This window comes from Canis aureus, chromosome 18, assembly GCF_053574225.1.
Source record: "Canis aureus isolate CA01 chromosome 18, VMU_Caureus_v.1.0, whole genome shotgun sequence".
In the NCBI taxonomy this organism is placed as follows: Eukaryota; Metazoa; Chordata; class Mammalia; order Carnivora; family Canidae; genus Canis; species Canis aureus.
The window spans coordinates 58,370,986-58,391,884 of record NC_135628.1 but is presented as its reverse complement, the minus strand read 5'-3'; the positions used below and the strand labels follow the sequence as shown (position 1 = coordinate 58,391,884).

Genomic DNA, 20,899 nt, shown 5'->3' with positions numbered 1-20,899 from the left:
GGAAACAGCCACTGGATGTATTCAGGTTTGGAACCTAAAGAACAAAATCACCATAATTTTAAAAAGCCCAACAAATGGGTGATGGGCACTGAGGGGGGCACTTGATGGGATGAGCACTGGGTGTTATTCTGTATGTTGGCAAATTGAACACCAATAAAAAATAAATTTATTATTAAAAAAAGGAAAAAAAAAAGGCCAACAACTGGATTGTTGCAGTAATGATCAGTCATGTTAATATGTGCATCATTCCCAAGATTTGTCACTTATACTACCACCATACTGCAAGGACAAATTATTAAAATAGATCAAAGTCCAATGTTTTATGTTTTATTTTTATGTTATTTCAAATTTGCAGGAAATCACTGATTAAAATAATAATAGTATAATTAAAACTCATATACCTTTTGCCTAGGTTCTCCAATATCTTTATATCCATTTACATTATCATTTCTCTCTCTATTTATCTCTCATCAGTTACACAGCTTATTATATTGTTTGTAAATATTTTATTATGTATTTCTTAAGAATATGAATATTCTTCCAACGAATCACAGTGGAAACTTCAGAAAATGTAACATGGATACAACACAATTATTCAAATATTTTGAATGCAGAAGTGTAAAAATGAAGAGCCTTTCAGTACAAGGAAATGATTCCTCCAAAAGACTGAATAGGTGATAACGCAGCATGGTGTGACAATCTGAGGAAAAACATTGGGAGAGCATACAAAAGTTTTCATTTGTAGAGTGAAGGGAAAAAAAACATTAGTACAAATGCTTTTTACTTTAGAGTTTCCTGAAAGACAGATCCCACATTCAACATTTTTTTTAGACCCCTTGTGACATCCTTATTTCTAAGACTATAAATTAAAGGATTTAAAACAGGGGTGAGTATGGTGTAAAAGACAGATACAATCATGTCCTTCTCAGGGGTGTGATAGGAGGTGGGGAGCATGTAGGTGTAGACAGAAGCACCATAGAAGGAGATAACCACCATCATGTGGGAAGAACAAGTGGCAAAAGCCTTCTTCCGTCCCTCTGCTGAGTTCATCCTGTGGATGGTAAAGAGGATGAAAGAATAGGAGCTTAAAATGACTGTCACAGTGATGAAGAGCATGAGGACACAGCACAGGTACATGAGTGTCTCATAGAGGGAAGTGTCTGAGCAGGAGAGCTTCATTACAGCAGGAACCTCACAGAAGAAATGGTGAATCTCTCGGGATCTGCAGAAGGGGAAGGTCATGGTGACGGGAGTGAGCATAAATCCATCTACAGATCCCAAAATCCAGGAGGAAGACACCAAGAGAAGACACACTCTATGGTTCATGAGGATAGGATAACGGAGTGGATGGCAGATGGCCACATAGCGGTCATAGGCCATGGCAGCTAGAAGAAAAAATTCTGAACCTCCTAGTGTCAAATAGAAAAACATCTGCATCCCACATTCAGGGGCTGAGATCTTATTCACACCCATGACCTGGTCCATGAGCATCTTGGGCACAGTGACAGAAATGTACATCACGTCCATGAGAGACAACTGGGTGATAAAAAAGTACATGGGGGTGTGGAGGTGAGCATCACAGTGTATCAGAAGGATCAGGATGGTGTTTCCAGAGAGGGCCATCAGGAAAGCCACGAAAATGACCACACAAAGGACAGCTGGGTGTTTGGATTGACTGAAGAGTCCCACTAGTTCAAAATCTGATCGTACAGTATAGTTGGCCATCCAAGTAGTGTTCTCCATTGGTTTTTACCTGGTTCACCAAGGAGAACCTTGGAGTTAATAGATTACTCATGAGATATGACCACCTGAAGTAAATGTTAGTGAGCTTGTATGTGTGTAGGGTGTGTGTGTGCATATATATGCTTGTGTGTATATGTTTGCATACATTATATAGTGTATATGCCACTATAATAGTGAATGAAGTTCTGCTCCTTTTTATAACAGACCCACCAGGGTATTATAGTAAATGAAATAAGTCAGACTGAGAAAGACAAATATACATAATTTCACTCATATGGAATCTAAAAACACAAATGAATAAATAACAAAAATAAAAACAGTATGAGACCTAGAAATATAGAGAAGAAATTGATGGTTACCAAGGAGGAGTGCTATGGGGTGATGGGCAGAATGGGTGACAGGGAATGGGATGTACAGTCTTCCAGTTATTGAATTAATAAATCACAGGAATAAAAGACACAGCATAAGGAATATAGCCAATAATATTGCCATAGAATTGTATGGTAACATATGGAAGCTACACTTGTTGTAGGCATAGCATAACATATAACTTCTTGAATATCTATGTTGTATACCTAAAACTACTGTAACATTCTTTGTCAAGTACATTTAAAAATTTTTTAACTATTGCTAATCTACAATAAGGTTGCCTCAGTTCAAAGTCATGAAGTTTCCTGATGATAGTATTTATCAATGAGTATGGAAATTTTCAGAATTGCTCCCATATAAAAACACATGCAAAAACATGAATCATTGAAAAAAAAGAAAAGAAAATCTCTTATTTATTGACCTTTTTGGTTATGAAAGTCAAAATTGAATCAGCTTTTCTGGTGTAAGGATCTAATTGGTTCTTAAAAAATCCTAGAGATACATTCTATTTAAGAAAGATTTAGAAAATAGTTGAAACATAGCTTTGGAGGATATTTATACCAAAAATTTCAACCCCCATTGTATGTACAATCAAGCCAGATTGTGATGCTCTGTGGTTGTTCAGAGTGATCCATGCACCCGTAGCAGCAGATCAGGGTCTTCACCAATGACTAACACCTTAGATATCCCAAGGCCATTGATTTAGGAGCTCTAACTTTGAGGTTGTACTGTGTGGGTTCAGATTATCCTCTATCCACAATTCTTTTGTCCACTTTACAGAAAAACAGGATAAGAAGGTTAGATCTCAGGTGTGTTCAGGATATTATATTTTAAATGATATAAAATAATGAAAGTGCTTGGAACATTACCAGTTACACATGAATAAGCACATATATTCTTAAAGAGTTAATATCTATAGTCACACAAAATCTATAAGAGATGGAAAGCATGGTTTGTGTTTTATAATATAAGATGGATTACTTCAGTTTGCCAGTTTTAGTATTTATTCATACACATAAGAATTGAGATTTGATCATTTCTGCAGTCCCAGACTTTATACACACACACACATATATATATGTGAATATATAAATACAAATAAATATACACGATATATTTATTATTTTTACCCAGTTAAGTAGATCTTTATGGAAAATCCTATCTTAGGTCTATCTAGTACATGCTTCTCCAACTTCATCTACTTAAATCTACCATTTGTTCTAAATCTCAGGAAGAAGAATCTAGGTATTAACAAGATCATTGCCATTTACAAGGCAAGGCTCAATTTCCTTGAAAAAAAATGCTTACTATAGACAATAAAGTAGATTATGTTTGTAAAAACAACGGAGTTGCAAGGAGTAACACTGAAGAACACTGAGCTTGTCTTGGCTATAATAGAACCCTCCCCTCCAATCTCACTACAGAAAGCCTGAAAGTATATGTGTTAAATGCTGATAACAAAAGAAAAATTAAACTGATTGTGCTAAAGGAGGTCACGGTCCATCTAGTCAAGCAAAAATACTGTGCCTGTGTGATTAGAGTAGAAAATTAAACTAGCTCAAAATAAATAAGAAAGCACAGCAGAAGTAAAACATATCTGCTCTTTCTGCAAAGGATAACTTCTTTTCTATTTTCACTTCTAGAGAACAAACATTTACAACTTCTCAATTACTGACATATTAAATGCTAAATTGTAAAACTCCTTAACAACAAAACAAGAAACATTGGCTCTTCTCTCTAGGAAGAATTTAGGAATGGTTATGATACAGGGATATTTCAGGAATAAATTCTGACTTTCAAAACACTCTATGCTCTTGTCATGATTCCAAAGACTATTACAATATTCAGCTTATTAATAGTCCCAAGTTCTGGGCTGCTAAAGTAGTGGACAATACCAAAGATTAATTTGATGTCTTAATATAAATCTGGTACACATTGCATCGAAAGATGTAATCTTATTCTCATTTTCCACCCCCACTGCCAGTGCCACTGGCCCATGAAAGCTGACCTTTGTGCAAAAGTTTAAAACACCCTAATTAAAATCAAAACATACCTGTTGTCCCAGTTAATGTTTGTGGCCAAATGAAGCAAATCTCTGCTGCTTTTGGGTAAATGGGAATCAGTGTGATCAAGCCCCTCTGAGCAGCTTACCTAGCACACCAGGCAGACAATTGAATGCTGTTTATATCATGCAAAGTAGCTGGCCACCTGCTCATTCTTATTTTCGCTAACCAGTTGATAGAGTTTGACGTAAACAGAACAGTGAATATTTAAATTGGAGAATTATTAATAGTGGTGGTAGGGGCACCTGAATGGTCTGTGGTAGAACAAGTGACCCTTGATCTTGGGGTTGTAAGAACCCCATATTGGGCATAGAATTTACTTTTGTTTTAAACAGTGGTGGTACAATATCAACTCTTTACCTGAAGCTGACAACATCCCAGAAATTGTTCTATTGTTCTATATCATTATATATTTTACCTTCCCCAGGTGTCAATGAAGTATTTAATTATCTTATCTTCTCCTTTTTACAAAATAAGTAATTCAAATTCCCAGGGGAAGCATTGTAACATAAGATTTTTTTTTTTAATTTTTTTTTTTCATTTATTTATGATAGTCACACAGAGAGAGAGAGAGAGAGGCAGAGACATAGGCAGAGGGAGAAGCAGGCTCCATGCACCGGGAGCCTGATGTGGGATTCGATCCCGGGTCTCCAGGATCGTGCCCTGGGCCAAAGGCAGGCGCTAAACCGCTGCGCCACCCAGGGATCCCCATTGTAACATAAGATTAACGAAAGAGCAAACTCTTGGAAACAAAGCAAAACAAAACAAAAACAGGGGAACCTGAGTGGCTCAGTCAGTTACGCGTCTGCCTTCAGCTCAGGTCATGCTCTTGGGGTCCTGGGATTGAGCCCCAACTTAGGCTCCCTGCTCAGACAAGAGTCTGCTTCTCCCTCTCCGTGTGGCCCTCCCCCTACTCGTGCCCTCTCTTGCTCTCAAATAAATAAAATCGTAAACAAACAAACAAACAAACAAAAAATCCACACCATTGGTGTAACTGCCTCACATCATACAACTCACCTGAAGGAGGATTTCTGTCACAGTCTCAAATCATGTGATGGAACCCAAAGCCTATAATGTTGCCTTACCTCTCTAGACACTATCTTCCCTCCACAGTCTACAATTTAGGTATTATCACCCACTGTCACTTGCATCTAAGAAACATCAATATAATTGAGACATTTGTTTCAGTTTTCGAACTACCAGAAATAATGCCCACACAAAGTAAAATCAGCCTCATTTCTTCTATAAAATTTCAGCTTCAATAAAACAAGCCTATTACTCAATAACGTGGGAGGGATGCGTATTCTCTTGTCCGTACATAAATGGAAATCAAAAAGCCATTTCCAGGGCAGCCCAGGTGGCTCAGTGGTTTAGCGCCACCTTCAGCCCAGGGCATGACCCTGGAGACCCGTTTCGTGCCCCCTGCATGGGGCCTGCTTCTCCCTCTGCCTGTGTCTCTGCCTCCCTCTGTGTCTCTCATGAATAAATAAATAAAATCTAAAAAAAAAGCCATTTCCTAGTATGCTTCAGTAAATTATTGCTACCTGAAAGATTCAATCAAAAACGGACAATTAAGACTACACTGATCTTGAGCACTAGAAATGTATGGAATTGTTGAACCATCGTAACATAAACCTGAAACAAATATAATGCTGTATGTCAATGATACTTGATTTTTTTAAAAATCACATTTGTTTTTCTTCATAAAAATAGATGACAGGAAAATTAGGGAAATATGGTCAAGAATTAATAGCATGTATCAAAAGGAGAACAAGTCAAATCATCAATTACCCTTTTGCTCCTGCAATTCTTTCTATAGGATTTAACTCAGCATGAGATGACACTGCAGCCCTTATCCATCTGGGTAATGGAGTATGACTGTGGTTGACTGTATAAACAGGACAGTGACATCATCCTGGTTTCACTATGTCCATTATGGGAGTTGATGAGGTTTGCCATTGATAAATTCCTTCTGGGACTTTAAAAAAAAAATGCAATTAAGAGACTTAACAACAACAACAAGGTAATAGGTATCTCTTTCACACTGTTCTGCTTCTCTCCTCATGTCTTTTTAAAATGTTTTCTTATTAACTGGAAATCTTGACCAATAGTAACAGTAATCTCAAATTTCACCATCATCAATAAATCTCATCTGCAAGATGTCGGTTTTATATGTGGTCTTAGCCTTTTTCACATTATAAAATATGTTCTTTACAAAGTGTATATCTATCCTCATTTAACTTTCAAAAATATTGCCTGAAGTATTAATGTACTTATCTGTTTCTTATCTGGAAGAAAAGAGAGTTGCATCTGCAACTCAAAAACTAATGTGTTGAGGATAGCACCCCTATCAGGGCTGGAATTGAGAATAAAATTGAAGGGATTTCCTTAACATTTTATCTCAATCACTCTTCATTAGATTACTGAAAAGTATAGATTATACATTTTCTTGTTACTCCATTGTAATCAGTGTTGCTTTAGTATTGCCTTTTAGGGAAATTGTTTATAATTTAAAAGTTGAGTGCTGGGCACTGGGTGGCTCAGTGGTTGAGCATCTGCCTTTGGCTCAGGTCATGGTCCTGGGGTCCTAGGATCGAGTCCTGCATCGGGTTCCCTGGCAAGGAGCCTGCTTCTCCCTCTGCCTATGTCTCTGCCTCTGTATGTGTCTCTCATGAGTAGATGGATAAAATCTTTTTTAAAAAAGTTGAGTGTTAATAATAAAAAATATGAAACATAAACCATTAAGAAGAAAGTTTAATCAATGTATTGTTTACCTAAAATTAAAATAACATTATATGCCAGTTATATTTCAATTATACAAAAGAATTCTTCTGAAACTTTTTCTATATATGTGTTCTGGACTACACTGATCACTGTCTCATGCTATCTTTTTTTTTTTTTTTAATGCAATACATCTACGAAGAAATGTAATTGATCAACTCTAGATTCAAAACAAAGGAACAAATTCCTGGGTATAGTACTTTCATTATCACAAGTACCTTATTTGCTGAGCTGATCTTTGCTGTTTTTAAAGAATATAAAATTATCCATTGAACAAAGGAAAGCTCATTTCTCAATACATTGACCTACTTTTCCCTCAATTTTCTTCATTTTAAAATGTTAATGAATACTTTTTTATTAATATATAGCCTTGAGGGCAGCCCCGGTGGCGCAGGGGTTTAGCGCCGCCTGCAGCCCAGGGTGTGATCCTGGAGACCCTGGATCGAGTCCCACGTCGGGCTCTCTGCATAGAGCCTGCTTCTGTCTCTGCCTGTGTCTCTGCCTCTCTCTCTCTCTCTCTCTGTCTCTATGAATAAATAAATAAAATCTTAAAAAATAAATAAATAAATAAATTTTAAAAAAATATATAGCCTTGATAGAACAATTGAATCATTACTCAAAATAATGACTTTTTTGTCTCTTCAGCTAAGTGTAGAATTTACATACAATGCTTATTTTAGGGACACCTGGGTGGCTCAGCGGTTAAGTGTCTGCCTTTAGCCAAGGGCTTGATCCTGGAGACCTAGGATCTAGTCCCACATTGCACAGCCTGCATGGACCCTGCCTCTCCCTCTGCCTCTGCCTATGTCTCTGCCTTTCTCTCTGTGTGTCTCTCATGAATAAATAAATAAATTTTTTTAAAAAAAATAATGCTTATTTCATTTTTTTTATTTTTTAAAAATTTATTTTTTATTGGTGTTCAATTTGCCAACATATAGAATAACACCCTGTGCTCATCCCGACAAGTACCCAACTCAGTGCCCGTCACCCAGTCACACCCACCCCCAGCCCACCTCCCCTTCCACCCCGCCGAATCGTTTCCCAGAGTTAGAAGTCTCTCATGTTCTGTCTCCCTTTCTGATACTTCCCACTCATTTTTTCTCCTTTCCCCTTATTCCCTTTCACTATTTTTTATATTCTCCAAATGAATGAGACCATATAATGTTTGTCCTTCTCCGATTGTCTTATTTCACTCAGATAATACCCTCCAGTTCCATCCACGTTGAAGCAAATGGTGGGTATTTGTCGTTTCTAATGGCTGAGGAATATTCCATTGTATACATAGACCACATCTTCTTTATCCATTCATCTTCCGATGGACACTGAGGCTCCTTCCACAGTTTGGCTATTGTGGACATTGCTGCTAGAAACATCGGGGTGCAGGTGTTCCGGCGTTTCATTGCATCTGTATCTTATTTTAATATAAATTCATTTTGCCAACATGTAGTATAACACACAGTATTCATCGCATCAAGTGCCCGCCTCATTGCCCATCACCCAATTACCCTATCCCTCCACCCTCCTCCCCTCCTGCAACCTTTTGTTTGTTTCCCAGAGTTAGGAGTCTCTCATTGTTTGTCTCCCTCTCCAATTTTTCCCACTAAGTTCCCCTCCTTTCCCTTATAATCCCTTTTTTCACTATTTCTTATATTCCACGTTTGAGAGAAACAATATGATGATTATCCTTCTCTGATTGACTTACTTCACTCAGCATAATATCCTCCAGGTCCATCCATGTTGAAGCAAATGGTGGGTATTTGTCATTTCTAATGGCTGAGGAATATTGCATTGTATACATAGACCACATCTTCTTTATCCATTCATCTGTCATGGACACCAAGGTTCCTTCCACAGTTTGGCTATTGTGGACATTGCTGCTAGAAACATCGGGGTGCAGGTGTTCAGGCGTTTCACTACATCCGTATCTTTGTGGTAAATCCCCAGAAGTGCAATTGCTGGGTTGTAGAGTAGCTCTATTTTGAACAACTTTTTTCTTTTAATTTCGAACTTCTTTAGGAACCTCCACACAGTTTTCCAGAGTGGCTGCACCAGTTCACATTCCCACCAACAGTGCAAAAGGGTTCCCCTTTCTCCACATCCTCTCCAACATTTGTGGTTTCCTGTCTTGTTAATTTTCCCCATTCTCAGTGGTGTGAGGTGGTATCTCATTGTGGTTTTGATTTGTATTTCCCTGATGGCAAGTGATGCGGAGCATTTTCTCATGTGCTTGTTGGCCGTGTCTATGTCTTCCTCTGTGAGATTTCTGTTCATGTCTTTTGCCCATTTCATAATTGGATTGTTTGTTTCTTTGCTGTTGAGTTTAATAAGTTCTTTATAGATCTAGGATACTAGCCCTTTATTTGATACGTCATTTGAAAATATCTTGTCCCATTCTGTAGGTTGCCTTTTAGGGTTTTTTTTTTTTTTATTGTTTACTTTGCTATGCAGAAGCTTTTAATCCTGATGAAGTCCAATAGTTCATTTTTGCTTTTGTTTCCCTTGCCTTCATAGATGTATCTTGCAAGAAGTTACTGTGGCCAAGTTCAAAAAGGGTGTTGCCTGTGTTCTCCTCTAGGCTTTTGATGGAATCTTGTTTCACATTTAGATCTTCCATCCATTTTGAGTTTATCTTTGTGTGTGGTGTGAGAGAATGATCCAGTTTCATTCTTCTGCACATGGCTGACCAATTTTCCCAGCACCATTAATTGAAGAGACTGTCCTTTTACCAATGGATATTCTTCCCTATTTTATCAAAGATTTGTTGACAAATAGTTGAGGGCCCATTTCTGGGTTCTCAATTCTGTACCATTGATCTACGTGTCTGTCTGGTTTTCTGCCAGTACCACACTATCTTGATGATCACAGCTTTGTAGTACAACCTGAAATCTGCCATTGTGATGCCCCCAGCTCTGCTTTTCTTTTTCCATGTTCCCCTGGCTATTCACAGTGTTTTCTGATTCCACACAAATTGTATAATTTTTGTTTCAACTCTCTGAAGAAAGTGCATGGTATTTTGATAGGAATTATATTGAATATGTAAATTGCCCTGGGTAGCATAGACATTTCACAATATTTATTCTTCCAATCCATGGGCATGGAATATTTTTCCATCTCTTTACCTCTTCCTCAATTTCTTTCAGAAGTATTCCATAGTTATTAGAGTACAGATCCTTTACCTCTTTCGTTAGGTTTATTCCTAGGTATCTTATGCTTTTGGGTGCAATTGTAAATGGGATTGATTCCTTAATTTCTCTTTCTTCAGTCTCATTGTTCGTGTATAGAAATGCCACTGATTTCTGGACATTGATTTTGTAACCTGACACATTGCTGAATTCAGTATGAGCTCTACCAAACTTGGGATGCAGTTTTAGGTTTTCAATATTCAGTATCATGTCATCTGTGAAGAGGGAGAGTTTGACTTCTTCTTTGCCAATTTGAAAGCCTTTTATTTCTTTTTGTTGTCTGATTGCTGAGGCTAGGACTTCTAGTACTACGTTGAATAACAGTGGTGAGAGTGGACATCCCTGTCATGTTCCTGATTTTAGGGGAAAGGCTCTCAGTTTTTCCCTATTGAGAATGCTATTTGCTCTGGGCATTTCATAATGGCTTTTATAATACTGAGGAATGTTCCCTCTATCCCTACACTCTGAAGAGTTTTGATCAGGAATGGATGCTGTATTTTGTCAAATGCTTTCTCTGCATCTATTTGAGAGGATCATATGGTACTTGTCTTTTCTTTTATTTTATTCTATCATATTGATTGTCTTACGAGTGTTGAACCACCATTACACCCCAGGGATAAATCCCAGTACGTCATTGAGAAAAATACTCTTAATGTATTGTTGGATCCTATTGGCTAGTATCTTGGTGCAAATTTTTGCATCCGTGTTCACCAGAGATATTGTCAATAATTCTCCTTTCTGGTGGTGTTTTTGAATGGTTTTGGGATCAAGGTAATGCTGGCCTCATAGAAGGAGTCTAAAAGTATTCCCTCCCTTTCTATCCTTTGAAACAGCTGTAGTAGAATAAGTTTTATTTCTTCTTTAAACATTTAATAGAATTCCCCTGGGAAGCCCTCTGGACCTGGATTTTTGTATCTTTTGAGGTTTTTAATGACTGCTCCATTTCCTTCTGGTTATTGGCCTGTTCAGGTTTTCTATGTCTTCCTATTTCAGTATTGGTAATTTGTAGGTTTCAAGGATGATATCCTTTTCTTCCAGATTGCCTAATTTGTTGACATATACTTGCTCACGATAAGTTTTTAAAATCATTAGTATTTCCTTGATATTGATTGTGATCTCTCCTCTTTCATTCATGATTTTATTAATTTGAGTCTTTTCTCTTTTCTTTTTAATAAGACTGGCTAAGTGTTTATTTATTTCATTAATTCTTTCAAAGAACCAGCTCCTGGTATTGGCACTCTCTTCTATACTTCTTCTGGTCGCTATTCTATTGAGTTCTACTATTTATTATCTCTATTCTTCTGCATGGTTTAGGTTTATTTGATGTTCTTTCTCCAGTTCCTTTAGGAGTAAGGTTAACTTGTGTATTTGAGTTTTTTTCAATTTGCTGATGGAGGCTTCTATTGCGATGTATTTTCCTCTTAGGGCTGCTTTTGCTGTATCCCAAAGGTTTTGAATAGTTGGACTTTCATTTTCATTAGTGTCCATGAATTCTTTTAGTTCTTTTCTAATTTCCTGCTTGACCCATTCATCTTTTAGTAGGATGCTCTTTAATCTCCATGTGTTTGAGTTTCTTCCAAATTTCTTCTTGTGATTAAGTTCTGGTTTCAAAGATTTGTGCTGTGAAAATATGCAGGGGACAATCCCAATCTTTTGCTATCAGTTGAGACTTGATTTGTGACCCAGTGTGTAGTCTATTCTGGAGAAAGTTCTATGTGCATTTGAGAAAAATGTGTATTCAGTTGCATTCAGATCAAATGTTCTGTATAAATCTATGAAATCCATTTGGTCCAGTGTATTATTCAAGGCCCTTGTTTCTTTGGTGATGTTCTGCTTAGATCTTTCATTTGCTGTAGGTGCTATGTTGAAGTCTTCAACAATTACTGTATTATTATCTATGTATCTCTTTAATTTGGTTTTTTTAAATAATAAATTTATTTTTTCTTGGTGTTCAATTTCCCAACAGACAGAATAACACCCAGTGCATATCACGTCAATGCCCCCGCCAGTGCCCGTCACCCATTCACCTCCTCCCTCTAACCCTCCTCCCCTTGCACCACCCCTAGTTCATTTCCTAAGGTTAGGAGTCCTTATCTTCTGTCTCCCGTTCTGATACTTCCTACCCATTTCTCTCCCTTCCCATCTATTCCTTTCACGATAATTTATATTCCCCAAATGAATGAGAACATATAATGTTTGTCCTTCTCCGGTTGACTTATTTCACTAAGCCTAATACCCTCCAGTTCCATCCATGTTGAAGGAAATGGTGGGTATTTGTCATTTCTAATGGCTGAGGAATATTCCATTGTATACATAGACCACATCTTCTTTATTCATTCATCTTGCGATGGACACCGAGACTCCTTCCACAGTTTGGCTATTGTGGACATTGCTGCTAGAAACATCAGGGTGCAGGTGTCCTGGCGTTTCATTGCATCTGCATCCTTGGGGTAAATCCCCAGCAGTGCAATTGCTGGATCGTAGGGCAGATCTATTTTTAACTCTTGAGGAACCTCCACACAGTTTTCCAGAGTGGCTGCAACATTTCACATTCCCACCAACAGTGTAAGAGGGTTCCCTTTTCTCCACATCCTCTCCAACATTTGTGGTTTCCTGCCTTGCTAATGTTCCCCATTCTCACTGGTGTGAGGTGGTATCTCATTGTGGTTTTGATTTGTATTTCCCTGATAGCCACTGATGGGGAGCATTTTATCATGTGTGTGTTGGCCATGTCTATGTCTTCCTCTGTGAGATTCCTCTTCATGTCTTTTGCCCATTTCATGATTGGATTGTTTGTTTCTTTGCTGTTGAGTTTAATAAGTTCTTTATATATCTCGGAAACTGCTCCTTTATCTGATAAGTCATTTGCAAATATCTTCTCCCATTCTGCAGGTTGTCTTTGAGTTTTGTTGACTGTATCCTTTGCTGTGCAAAAGCTTCTTATCTTGATGAAGTCCCAATAGTTCATTTTTTATTTTGTTCCTTTTCCCTTTGTGGATGTATCTTGCAAGGAGTTACTGTGGCCGAGTTCCAAAAGGGTGTTGCCTGTGTTCTCCTCTAGGATTTTGATGGAATCTTGTCTCACATTTAGATCTTTCATCCATTTTGAGTTTATCTTTGTGTATGGTGAAAGAGAGTGGTCTAGTTTCATTCTTCTACATGTGGATGTCCAATTTTGCCAGCACCATTTCTTGAAGAGACTGTCTTTCATCCAATGGATAGTCTTTCCTCCTTTATCGAATATTAGTTGACCATACAGTTGAGGGTCCACTTCTGGATTCTCTATTCTGTTCCATTGATCTATGTGTCTGTTTTTGTGCCCACACCACACTCTCTTGATGACCACAGCTTTGTAGTACAACATGAACTCTGGCATTCTGATGCCCCCACCTGCGGTTTTCTTTTTTAAAATTCCCCTGGCTATTCAGGGTCTTTTCTGAATCTACACAAATCTTAAAATAATTTGTTCCAACTCTCTGAAGAAAGTCCATGGTATTTTAATTGGGTTTGCATTAAAAGTGTAAATTGCCCTGGGTAACATTGACATTTTCACAATATTAATTCTTCCAATCCATGAGCATGGAATATTTTTCCATCTCTTTGTGTCTTCCTCAATTTCTTTCAGAAGTGTTCTATAGTTTTTGGGGTATAGATACTTTACCTCTTTAGTTAGGTTTATTCCTAGGTATCTTATGCTTTTGGGTGCAATTGTAAATGGGATGGACTCCTTAATTTCTCTTTCTTCAGGCTCATTGTTAGTGTCTAGAGATGCCACTGACTTCTAGGCATTGATTTTGTATCCTGCCACGCTGCCAAATTGCTGTATGAGTTCTAGCAATCTTGGGGTGGAGGCTTTTAGGTTTTCTATGTAGAGTATCACGTCATTGGTGAAGAGGGAGAGTTTGACTTCTTCTTTGCCAATTTGAATGCCTTTAATGTCTTTTTGTTGTCTGATTGCTGAGGCTAGGACTTCCAGAACTATGTTGAATAGCAGTGGTGAGAGTGGACATCCCTTTCTTGTTCCTGATCTTAGGGGAAAGGCTCCCAGTGCTTCCCCATTGAGAATTATATTTGCTGTGGGCTTTTCGTAGATGGCTTTTAAGATGTTGAGGAATGTTCCCTCTATCCCTACACTCTGAAGAGTTTTGATCAGGAATGGATGCTGTATTTTGTCAAATGCTTTCTCTGCATCTAATGAGAGGATCCTATCTCTTGTTGATATGATGAATCACATTGATTGTTTTACGAGTGTTGAACCAGCCTTGCATCCCGGGGATAAATCCTACTTGGTCATGGTGAATAAATTTCTTAATGTACTATTGGATCCTATTGGCTAGTATCTTGTTGAGAATCTTTGCATCCATGTTCATCAGGGATATTGATATAATTCTCCTTTTTGGTGGGGTCTTTGTCTGGTTTTGGAATTAAGGTGATGCTGGCCTCATAGAACAAATTTGGAAGTACTCCAACTCTTTCTATCTTTACAAACAGCTTTAGTAGAATAGGTATGGGTTCTTCTTTAAACGTTTGATAGAATTCCCCTGGGAAGCAATCTGGCCCTAGACTTTTGTGTCTTAGGAGGTTGTTGATGACTGCTTCAATTTCCTCCCTGGTTATTGGCCTGTTCCGGTTTTCTATTTCTTACTGTTCCAGTTTTGGTAGTTTGTTTTGGTATTTCCTTGGTGTTGGTAGGGATCTCTCCTTTCTCATTCATGATTTTATTAATTTGAGTCTTCGCTCCCTTCTTTTTAATAATGTTGGATACAGGTTTATCTATCTTATTAATTCTTTCAAAGAACCAACTCCTGGTTTTGTTGATCTGTTCCACAGTTCTTCTGGTCTCGATTTCGTTCAGTTCTGCTTGAATCTTTAGTAACTCTCTTCTTCTGCTGGGTGCAGGATCTATTTGCTGTTTTTTCTCTAGCTCTTTTAGGTGTAAGGTTAGCTTTTGTATTTGAGTTCTTTCCAGTTTTTGGATGGATGCTTGTATTGCAATGTATTTCCCCCTCAGGACTGCTTTTGCTGCATCCCAAAGATTTTGAATGGTTGTATCTTCATTCTCATTAGTTTCCATGAATCTTTTAAAATCTTCCTTAATTTACTGGTTGACTCTTTCATCTTTTCTCAGGATGGTCCTTAACCTCCATGTGTTTGAAGTCCTTCCAAACTTCTTGTTGTGATTTATGTCTAATTTCAAGGCATTATGGTCTGAGAATACGCAGGGGACGATCCCAATCTTTTGGTATTGTTTCATACCCGATATGTGACCCAGTATATGGTCTATTCTGGAGAAAGTTCCATGTGCACTTGAGAAGAATGTGTATTCAGTTGAGTTTGGATGTAAAGTTCTGTAGATATCTGTGAAATCCATCTCGTCCAGGGTATCATTTAAAGCTCTCGTTTCTTTGGAGATGTTGTGTTTAGAAGACCTATAGAGTGTAGAAAGCGCTAGATTGAAGTCACCAAGTATAAGTGTATTATTATCTAAGTACGTCTTAACTGTGGTTATTGATATATTTGGCAGCTCCCACATTCGGGGCATATATATTGAGGATTGTTAAGTACTCTTGTTGGATAGATCCTTTAAGTATGAGATAGTATCCCTCTTTATCTCTCACTACAGACTTCGGGGTAAATTTTAGTTCATCTGATATAAGGATGGCTACCCCTGCTTTCTTTTGAGGACCATTTGAATGGTACTTGGTTCTCCAACCTTTTATTTTCAGGCTGTAGGTGTCCTTCTGTCTAAAATGAGTCTCTTGTAGACAGCAAATAGATGGGTCCTGCTTTTATATCCAGTCTGAAACCCTGTGCCTATTGATGAGGTCATTAAGCCCATTCACGTTCAGAGTTACTATTGAAAGATGAGTTTAGTGTCATCATTTTGTCTATTCAGTCCTTATTTTTGTGGGTTGTTCCACTGGACTTCTTCTTAAAGGGGAATTTTAAGAGTCCCCCTTAAAATTTCTTGCAGAGCTGGTTTGGAGGTCACATATTCTTTCAGCTCCTGCCTGTCTTGGAAGCTCTTTATCTCTCCTTCCATTCTGAATGAGAACCTTACTGGATAAAGTATTCTCGGTTGCTTGTTTTTCTCATTTAGAACCCTGAATATATCCTGCCAGCCCTTTCTGGCCTGTCAAGTTTCTGTGGAGAGGTCTGCTGTTACCCTAATACTCCTCCCCATAAAAGTCAAGGATTTCTTGTCTCTTGATTCTTTAAGGATCTTCTCTTTATCTTTGGAATTTGCAAGTTTAACTATTAAATGTCGAGGTGTTGAACGGTTTTTCTTGATTTTAGGGGGGGATCTCTCTATCTCCTGGATCTGAATGCTTGTTTCCCTTCCCAGATTAGGAAAGTTTTCAGCTATGATTTGTTCAAATACATATTCTGGACCTCTGTCCCTTCGGCGCCCTCGGGAACCCCAATTAAACGTAGGTTTTTCTTCCTCAGGCTGTCATTTATTTCCCTTAACTTATCTTCATGGTCTTTTAATTGTTTGTCTCTTTTTTCCTCAGTTTCCCTCTTTGCCATCAACTTGTCTTCTATGTCACTCACTCGTTCTTCCACGTTGTTAACTCTCATCATTAGGACTTCTAGTTTGGATTGCATCTTATTCAATTGATTTTTAATTTCTGCCTGATTAGATCTAAATTCTGCAGTCATGAAGTCTCTTGAGTCTTTATTCTTTTTTCTAGAACCACAAGTAGCTTTATAATAGTGCTTCTGAATTGGCTTTCTGACATTGAATTGTAATCCAAATTTTATAACTCTGTGGGAGAGAGGACTGTTTCTGATTCTTTCTTTAGAGGTGAGGTTTTCCTTCTAGTCATTTTGGTCAGTGCAGAGTGGCCAAAAACAAGTTGTATTGGGAAAAGGAGAAAAAGAGAGAGAAAGAAGGAAAGAAAAGCGAAAAAGAAAAAAGAAAAAAGGAAGAAAAAAGAGAAAGAAAAAGAAAGAAAGGAAAAAATGGTGTGGGGAAAGCAAACAGAAATCAAAAAGAAAAAAAAAACACGGAGGAGTATCTTCTGATCTGTATACTTTAAGTCCCTTGATTTCCCCTGGTACTTGTCCGTCTAGCTGGTCTTCTGGGGGAGGGGCCTGTTGTGTTGATTTTCAGGTTTTAGCACCTGGGGGAGCTGCTCTGCCCCCTGCCTGGTGCAGGGCTCAGTGGGGGTTGTTTACCCCGTGAGGCCCCAGGAGGAACAACTGCAGAGGCTGCAGCAGCTTGGAGCCCTGGAGTCAGCTCCCACAGAACTACAGAGCTCTCAGGCTGCAGGGCCTGGAGGCTCCGGGGTGGCGCTGATCTGCTCAGCTCGGGGCAGGAGCGTCCTTGCTGTCCTGGGCCCTTCTGGCCTCTGCCTGTCCCGGGAGGAGGCCGGATCCTGGGCTGTGTCCCGGCGCCCTGTGCTCCGGGGTCTGCGCTGTTGGATCATGCTCCCGCCCAGCAGCCCCCTCCGGGGAGCCACCGCCCGAGCCCCTCCGAGCTGCTCCCGGGTCCAGCGGTGCCTGAGCTGCAGCCCTTTAGAGAGCTCCGCACACTCTCCCCGAGGCGCAGGTGTCTGTTAGTGTCCCAGGGAGCCTGAGGGCATCCCCGCCCTCCTGGGATCCTGCTCCAACTCCCTGCCAGCACCTTTCCACCCGGGAAGTTTGGTGAAGCTCCTGCTTCTCCGGGAGGGGGTTTTCCTGTCCTAGGGACACTCGCCCCGGCCTTATCCCGACTCCTAGTGGGGCCCCTCCCCGCTGGAGGCCTTTTGTTTCTTTATTTCTTTTTTCCCTGTCTTCCTACTTTGATAGAAGCTTGAACTCTTCTCTCTGTAGCATTCCAGCTGTTCTCTCTTCAAATCTCAGGCCTAATTCATAGATTTTCAGGATGATTTGAAGGTTATCTAGGTAATTTGGTGGGGACAGGTGTCTTGGGGACCCTACTCTTCCACCATCTTGCTCCCCCTCCTTAATTTGGTTTTTAATTGATTGATATAGTTGGCTGCTCCAACATTAGGGGCATAAATATTTATAATTGTTAAGTCTTCCTCTTGGATAAACCCTTTGAGAATGATATAGTGTCCCTCTGCATCTCTTATGAAATTCTTCGGAATAAAGTCTAATTTATCTGATATGAGGATTGCTACCCTGCTTTCTTTGAAGACCATTTGTATTGTAAATGCCTCTGCACCCCCTCATTTTCAGTATGGAGGTGTCTTTATGTCTAAAATGAGTCTCTTATAGACTGCATATAGATGGGTTTGGGGTTTCTTTTTTTTAGTGTGGTACCCTGTGACTTTGGATGGGATCATTTAGCCCATTCATTCTCAGAGTAACTGTTAAAAGATACGAATTTAGACAGAGTCAAAATGGCAGAGGAGTAAGGTCTTCAACTCACCTTGTCCCCCCAAATTACCTAGATAGCTTTAAAATCTTCCTGAACACCTACAAATTTGACCTGAGATTTAAAGAGAATAGCTGGAATGCTTCAGAGAGAAGGGTTTTCACTTCTAACAAGGTGGAAAAAAAATAAAAAAGAATCAAATGGGGGAAGGGCCCCTCAAGGATCCAGTCTAAGGGGGTGGCAAGAGCCTCCAGGATAAGAAAGCCCAGGCTCAGAGAAGTGGTAACTTTAAAAATCCATAACGGATTCTTCTAAGACAGAAAGGCACTCAGCAGGGAACTTGGGCAGAACTACAGGAGCCTCCAGTCTCCCAGAGTCACTAACAGAGGAAGTGCGCCCAGGGGAGAATGCAACACTGAATGTGGGCCAAGCTCAGTAAAGGGCCAGAGAGTGCACCTGGCGGGGAGAAGCTGGTTGGTCAGGTGGAGCTCCGGGTGGAGGGGGCTGCAGCCTGCTGCCTTCCGGAGCTGCAGCCCCAGGAGTGGGATTCCAGTAGCACAGGCCCCAGTTCCCAGGGTGCCGGGGGACACAGCCCAGTACCCTGTGCTCCTTCCAGGACAGGCGGAGGTGGAGAGGGCACAGGACAGTGAGGAATTTTCATTGTCTGCTCTCTGACCTTGTCAAAATCAGCTAGGGTAAAATTTACTCAGGTCGTGGTTGATATTTTTGACTTAGCCCACTCACACATCCACTCTGCACAGAGCAAAGTGACTAGAAGAAGAATTCACCACAAAAGAATCAGAAATAGTACTCTCTGCCACAGAGTTACAGAATATAGATTAAAATTCAATATCAGAAAGCCAAATCAGAAGCACAATTATAAAGCTACTGGTGGCTATGGAAAAAAGCATAAAGGGTTTTACAGATTTCGTTACTGCAGAATTTAGATCTAATCAGGACAAGATTAAAAAAAAAAAAACTAAAACGAAATTAAATGAGATGCAATCCAAACTTGAAGTCCTAACGACTAGGGTTAATGAGGTGGAAGAAAGATGAGTGACATAGAAGACAAGTTGATGGCAAGGAAGGAAGCTGAGAAAAAAAGAGAAAAGTAAGAAAACATGAGGAAAGGTTAAGGGAAAAAAAATGATAGCCTCAGAAGGAAAAATCTACCTATAATTTGGTTCCAAAAACGTCAAAAGGGCCAGAGGGTCAGAAAGTATAATGAACAAATCATATCTGAGAAATTCCCTAATTTGGGAGGGAAACAGGCATTCAGATCCAGGGTATAGAGAGGCCACCCGCCAAAATCAATAAAAACTGTTCAACACCTCGAGATTTAAGAGTGAAACTTGCAAATTCCAAAGATAAAGAGAAAGTCCTTAAAGCAGCAAGAGACAAGAGATCCCTAACTTATATGGGGAGAAATATCAGATTAACAGCCGACATCTTCACAAAGACCTGGCAGGCCAGAAAGGGCTAGCATGATATATTCAGGGTACTAAATGAGAAGAACATCAGCCAAGAAAACTTTATCCAGAAAGGCTATCATTCAGAATAGAAGGAGAGATCTTTATCTCTCCTCAGAGCTTCCAAGATAGACAGAAATGAAAGAATATGAACAAACTCTGTAAGGAATATTAAGGGGGTTTCAGACTACATAAAAAAGCAAGACCCATCTATTTGCAGTCTACAAGACACTAATTCTAGACCTAAGGACACCTATAGCCTGAAAATGAAAGGTTGGAGGCTCATTTACCATTCAAATGGTCCTCTAAAGAAAGCTGGGGCTAGCAATCCTCATACCAGATAAATTGAAGTTTATCCCAAAAACTGTAGTAAGATATGAAGAGGGACACTATATCTTACTCAAAGGGTCTATCCACAAGAAGACCTAATAATCATGAATATTTCTGCCCCTAATGTGGGAGCTGCCAAGTATATCAATCAATTAAAAACCAAAGTAAAGACATACTTAGATAATAAAACACTAATAGTATGAGACTTCACCACGGCACTTTCTGCAAATGACAGCTCTTCTAAGCAGAACATCAGCAAAGAAACAAGGGCTTTAAATGATACACTGGACCAGATGGATTTCACAGATATATACAAAACTTTGCATCTGAATACAACTGAATACACATTCTCCTCAAGTGCACATGGAACTTTCTCCAGATTGATGACATAGTGAGTCACAAATCAAGTCTCTAAAGACCCCAAAAGATTGGGATTGTCCCCTGCATATTCTCAGACCACAATGCTTTGAAACTAGAACTCAATCACATGAAGAATTTTGGAAGAAACTCACACGCATGGGGTAAAAGCGCATCCTACTAAAAGTTGAATGGGTCAACTAGGAAATTAAAGAATTAAAAAGATTCATGGAAACTAATGAGAGTGAAGATACAGCCATTCAAAATCTTTGGGACACA

General features: G+C 39.2%; 1 protein-coding gene across 1 annotated transcript; it reads right to left on the bottom strand.

Annotated features, from left to right (window-relative positions):
* Positions 1 to 780: 780 nt before the first annotated feature.
* On the bottom strand, positions 781 to 6,240 carry LOC144288388 (olfactory receptor 2T29-like). Its single transcript, XM_077855897.1, has 2 exons — positions 6,204 to 6,240; positions 781 to 1,745 (listed from the first exon to the last, which is right to left on the bottom strand). Exons 1-2 carry the CDS (start codon positions 6,238 to 6,240, stop codon positions 781 to 783), a joined length of 1,002 nt encoding a protein of 333 aa, XP_077712023.1.
* Positions 6,241 to 20,899: the final 14,659 nt, after the last annotated feature.

Excerpts from the sequence above, each read along its gene's own strand:
- LOC144288388 (XM_077855897.1), bottom strand. The coding sequence starts at position 6,240 with ATGAGGAGAGAAGCAGAACAGTGTGAAAGAGATACCT. Across the intron at positions 1,746-6,203 it reads ACAGTGTGAAAGAGATACCT|CAATGGAGAACACTACTTGG; the intron begins ATTACCTTGTTG and ends CCAGGTAAAAAC.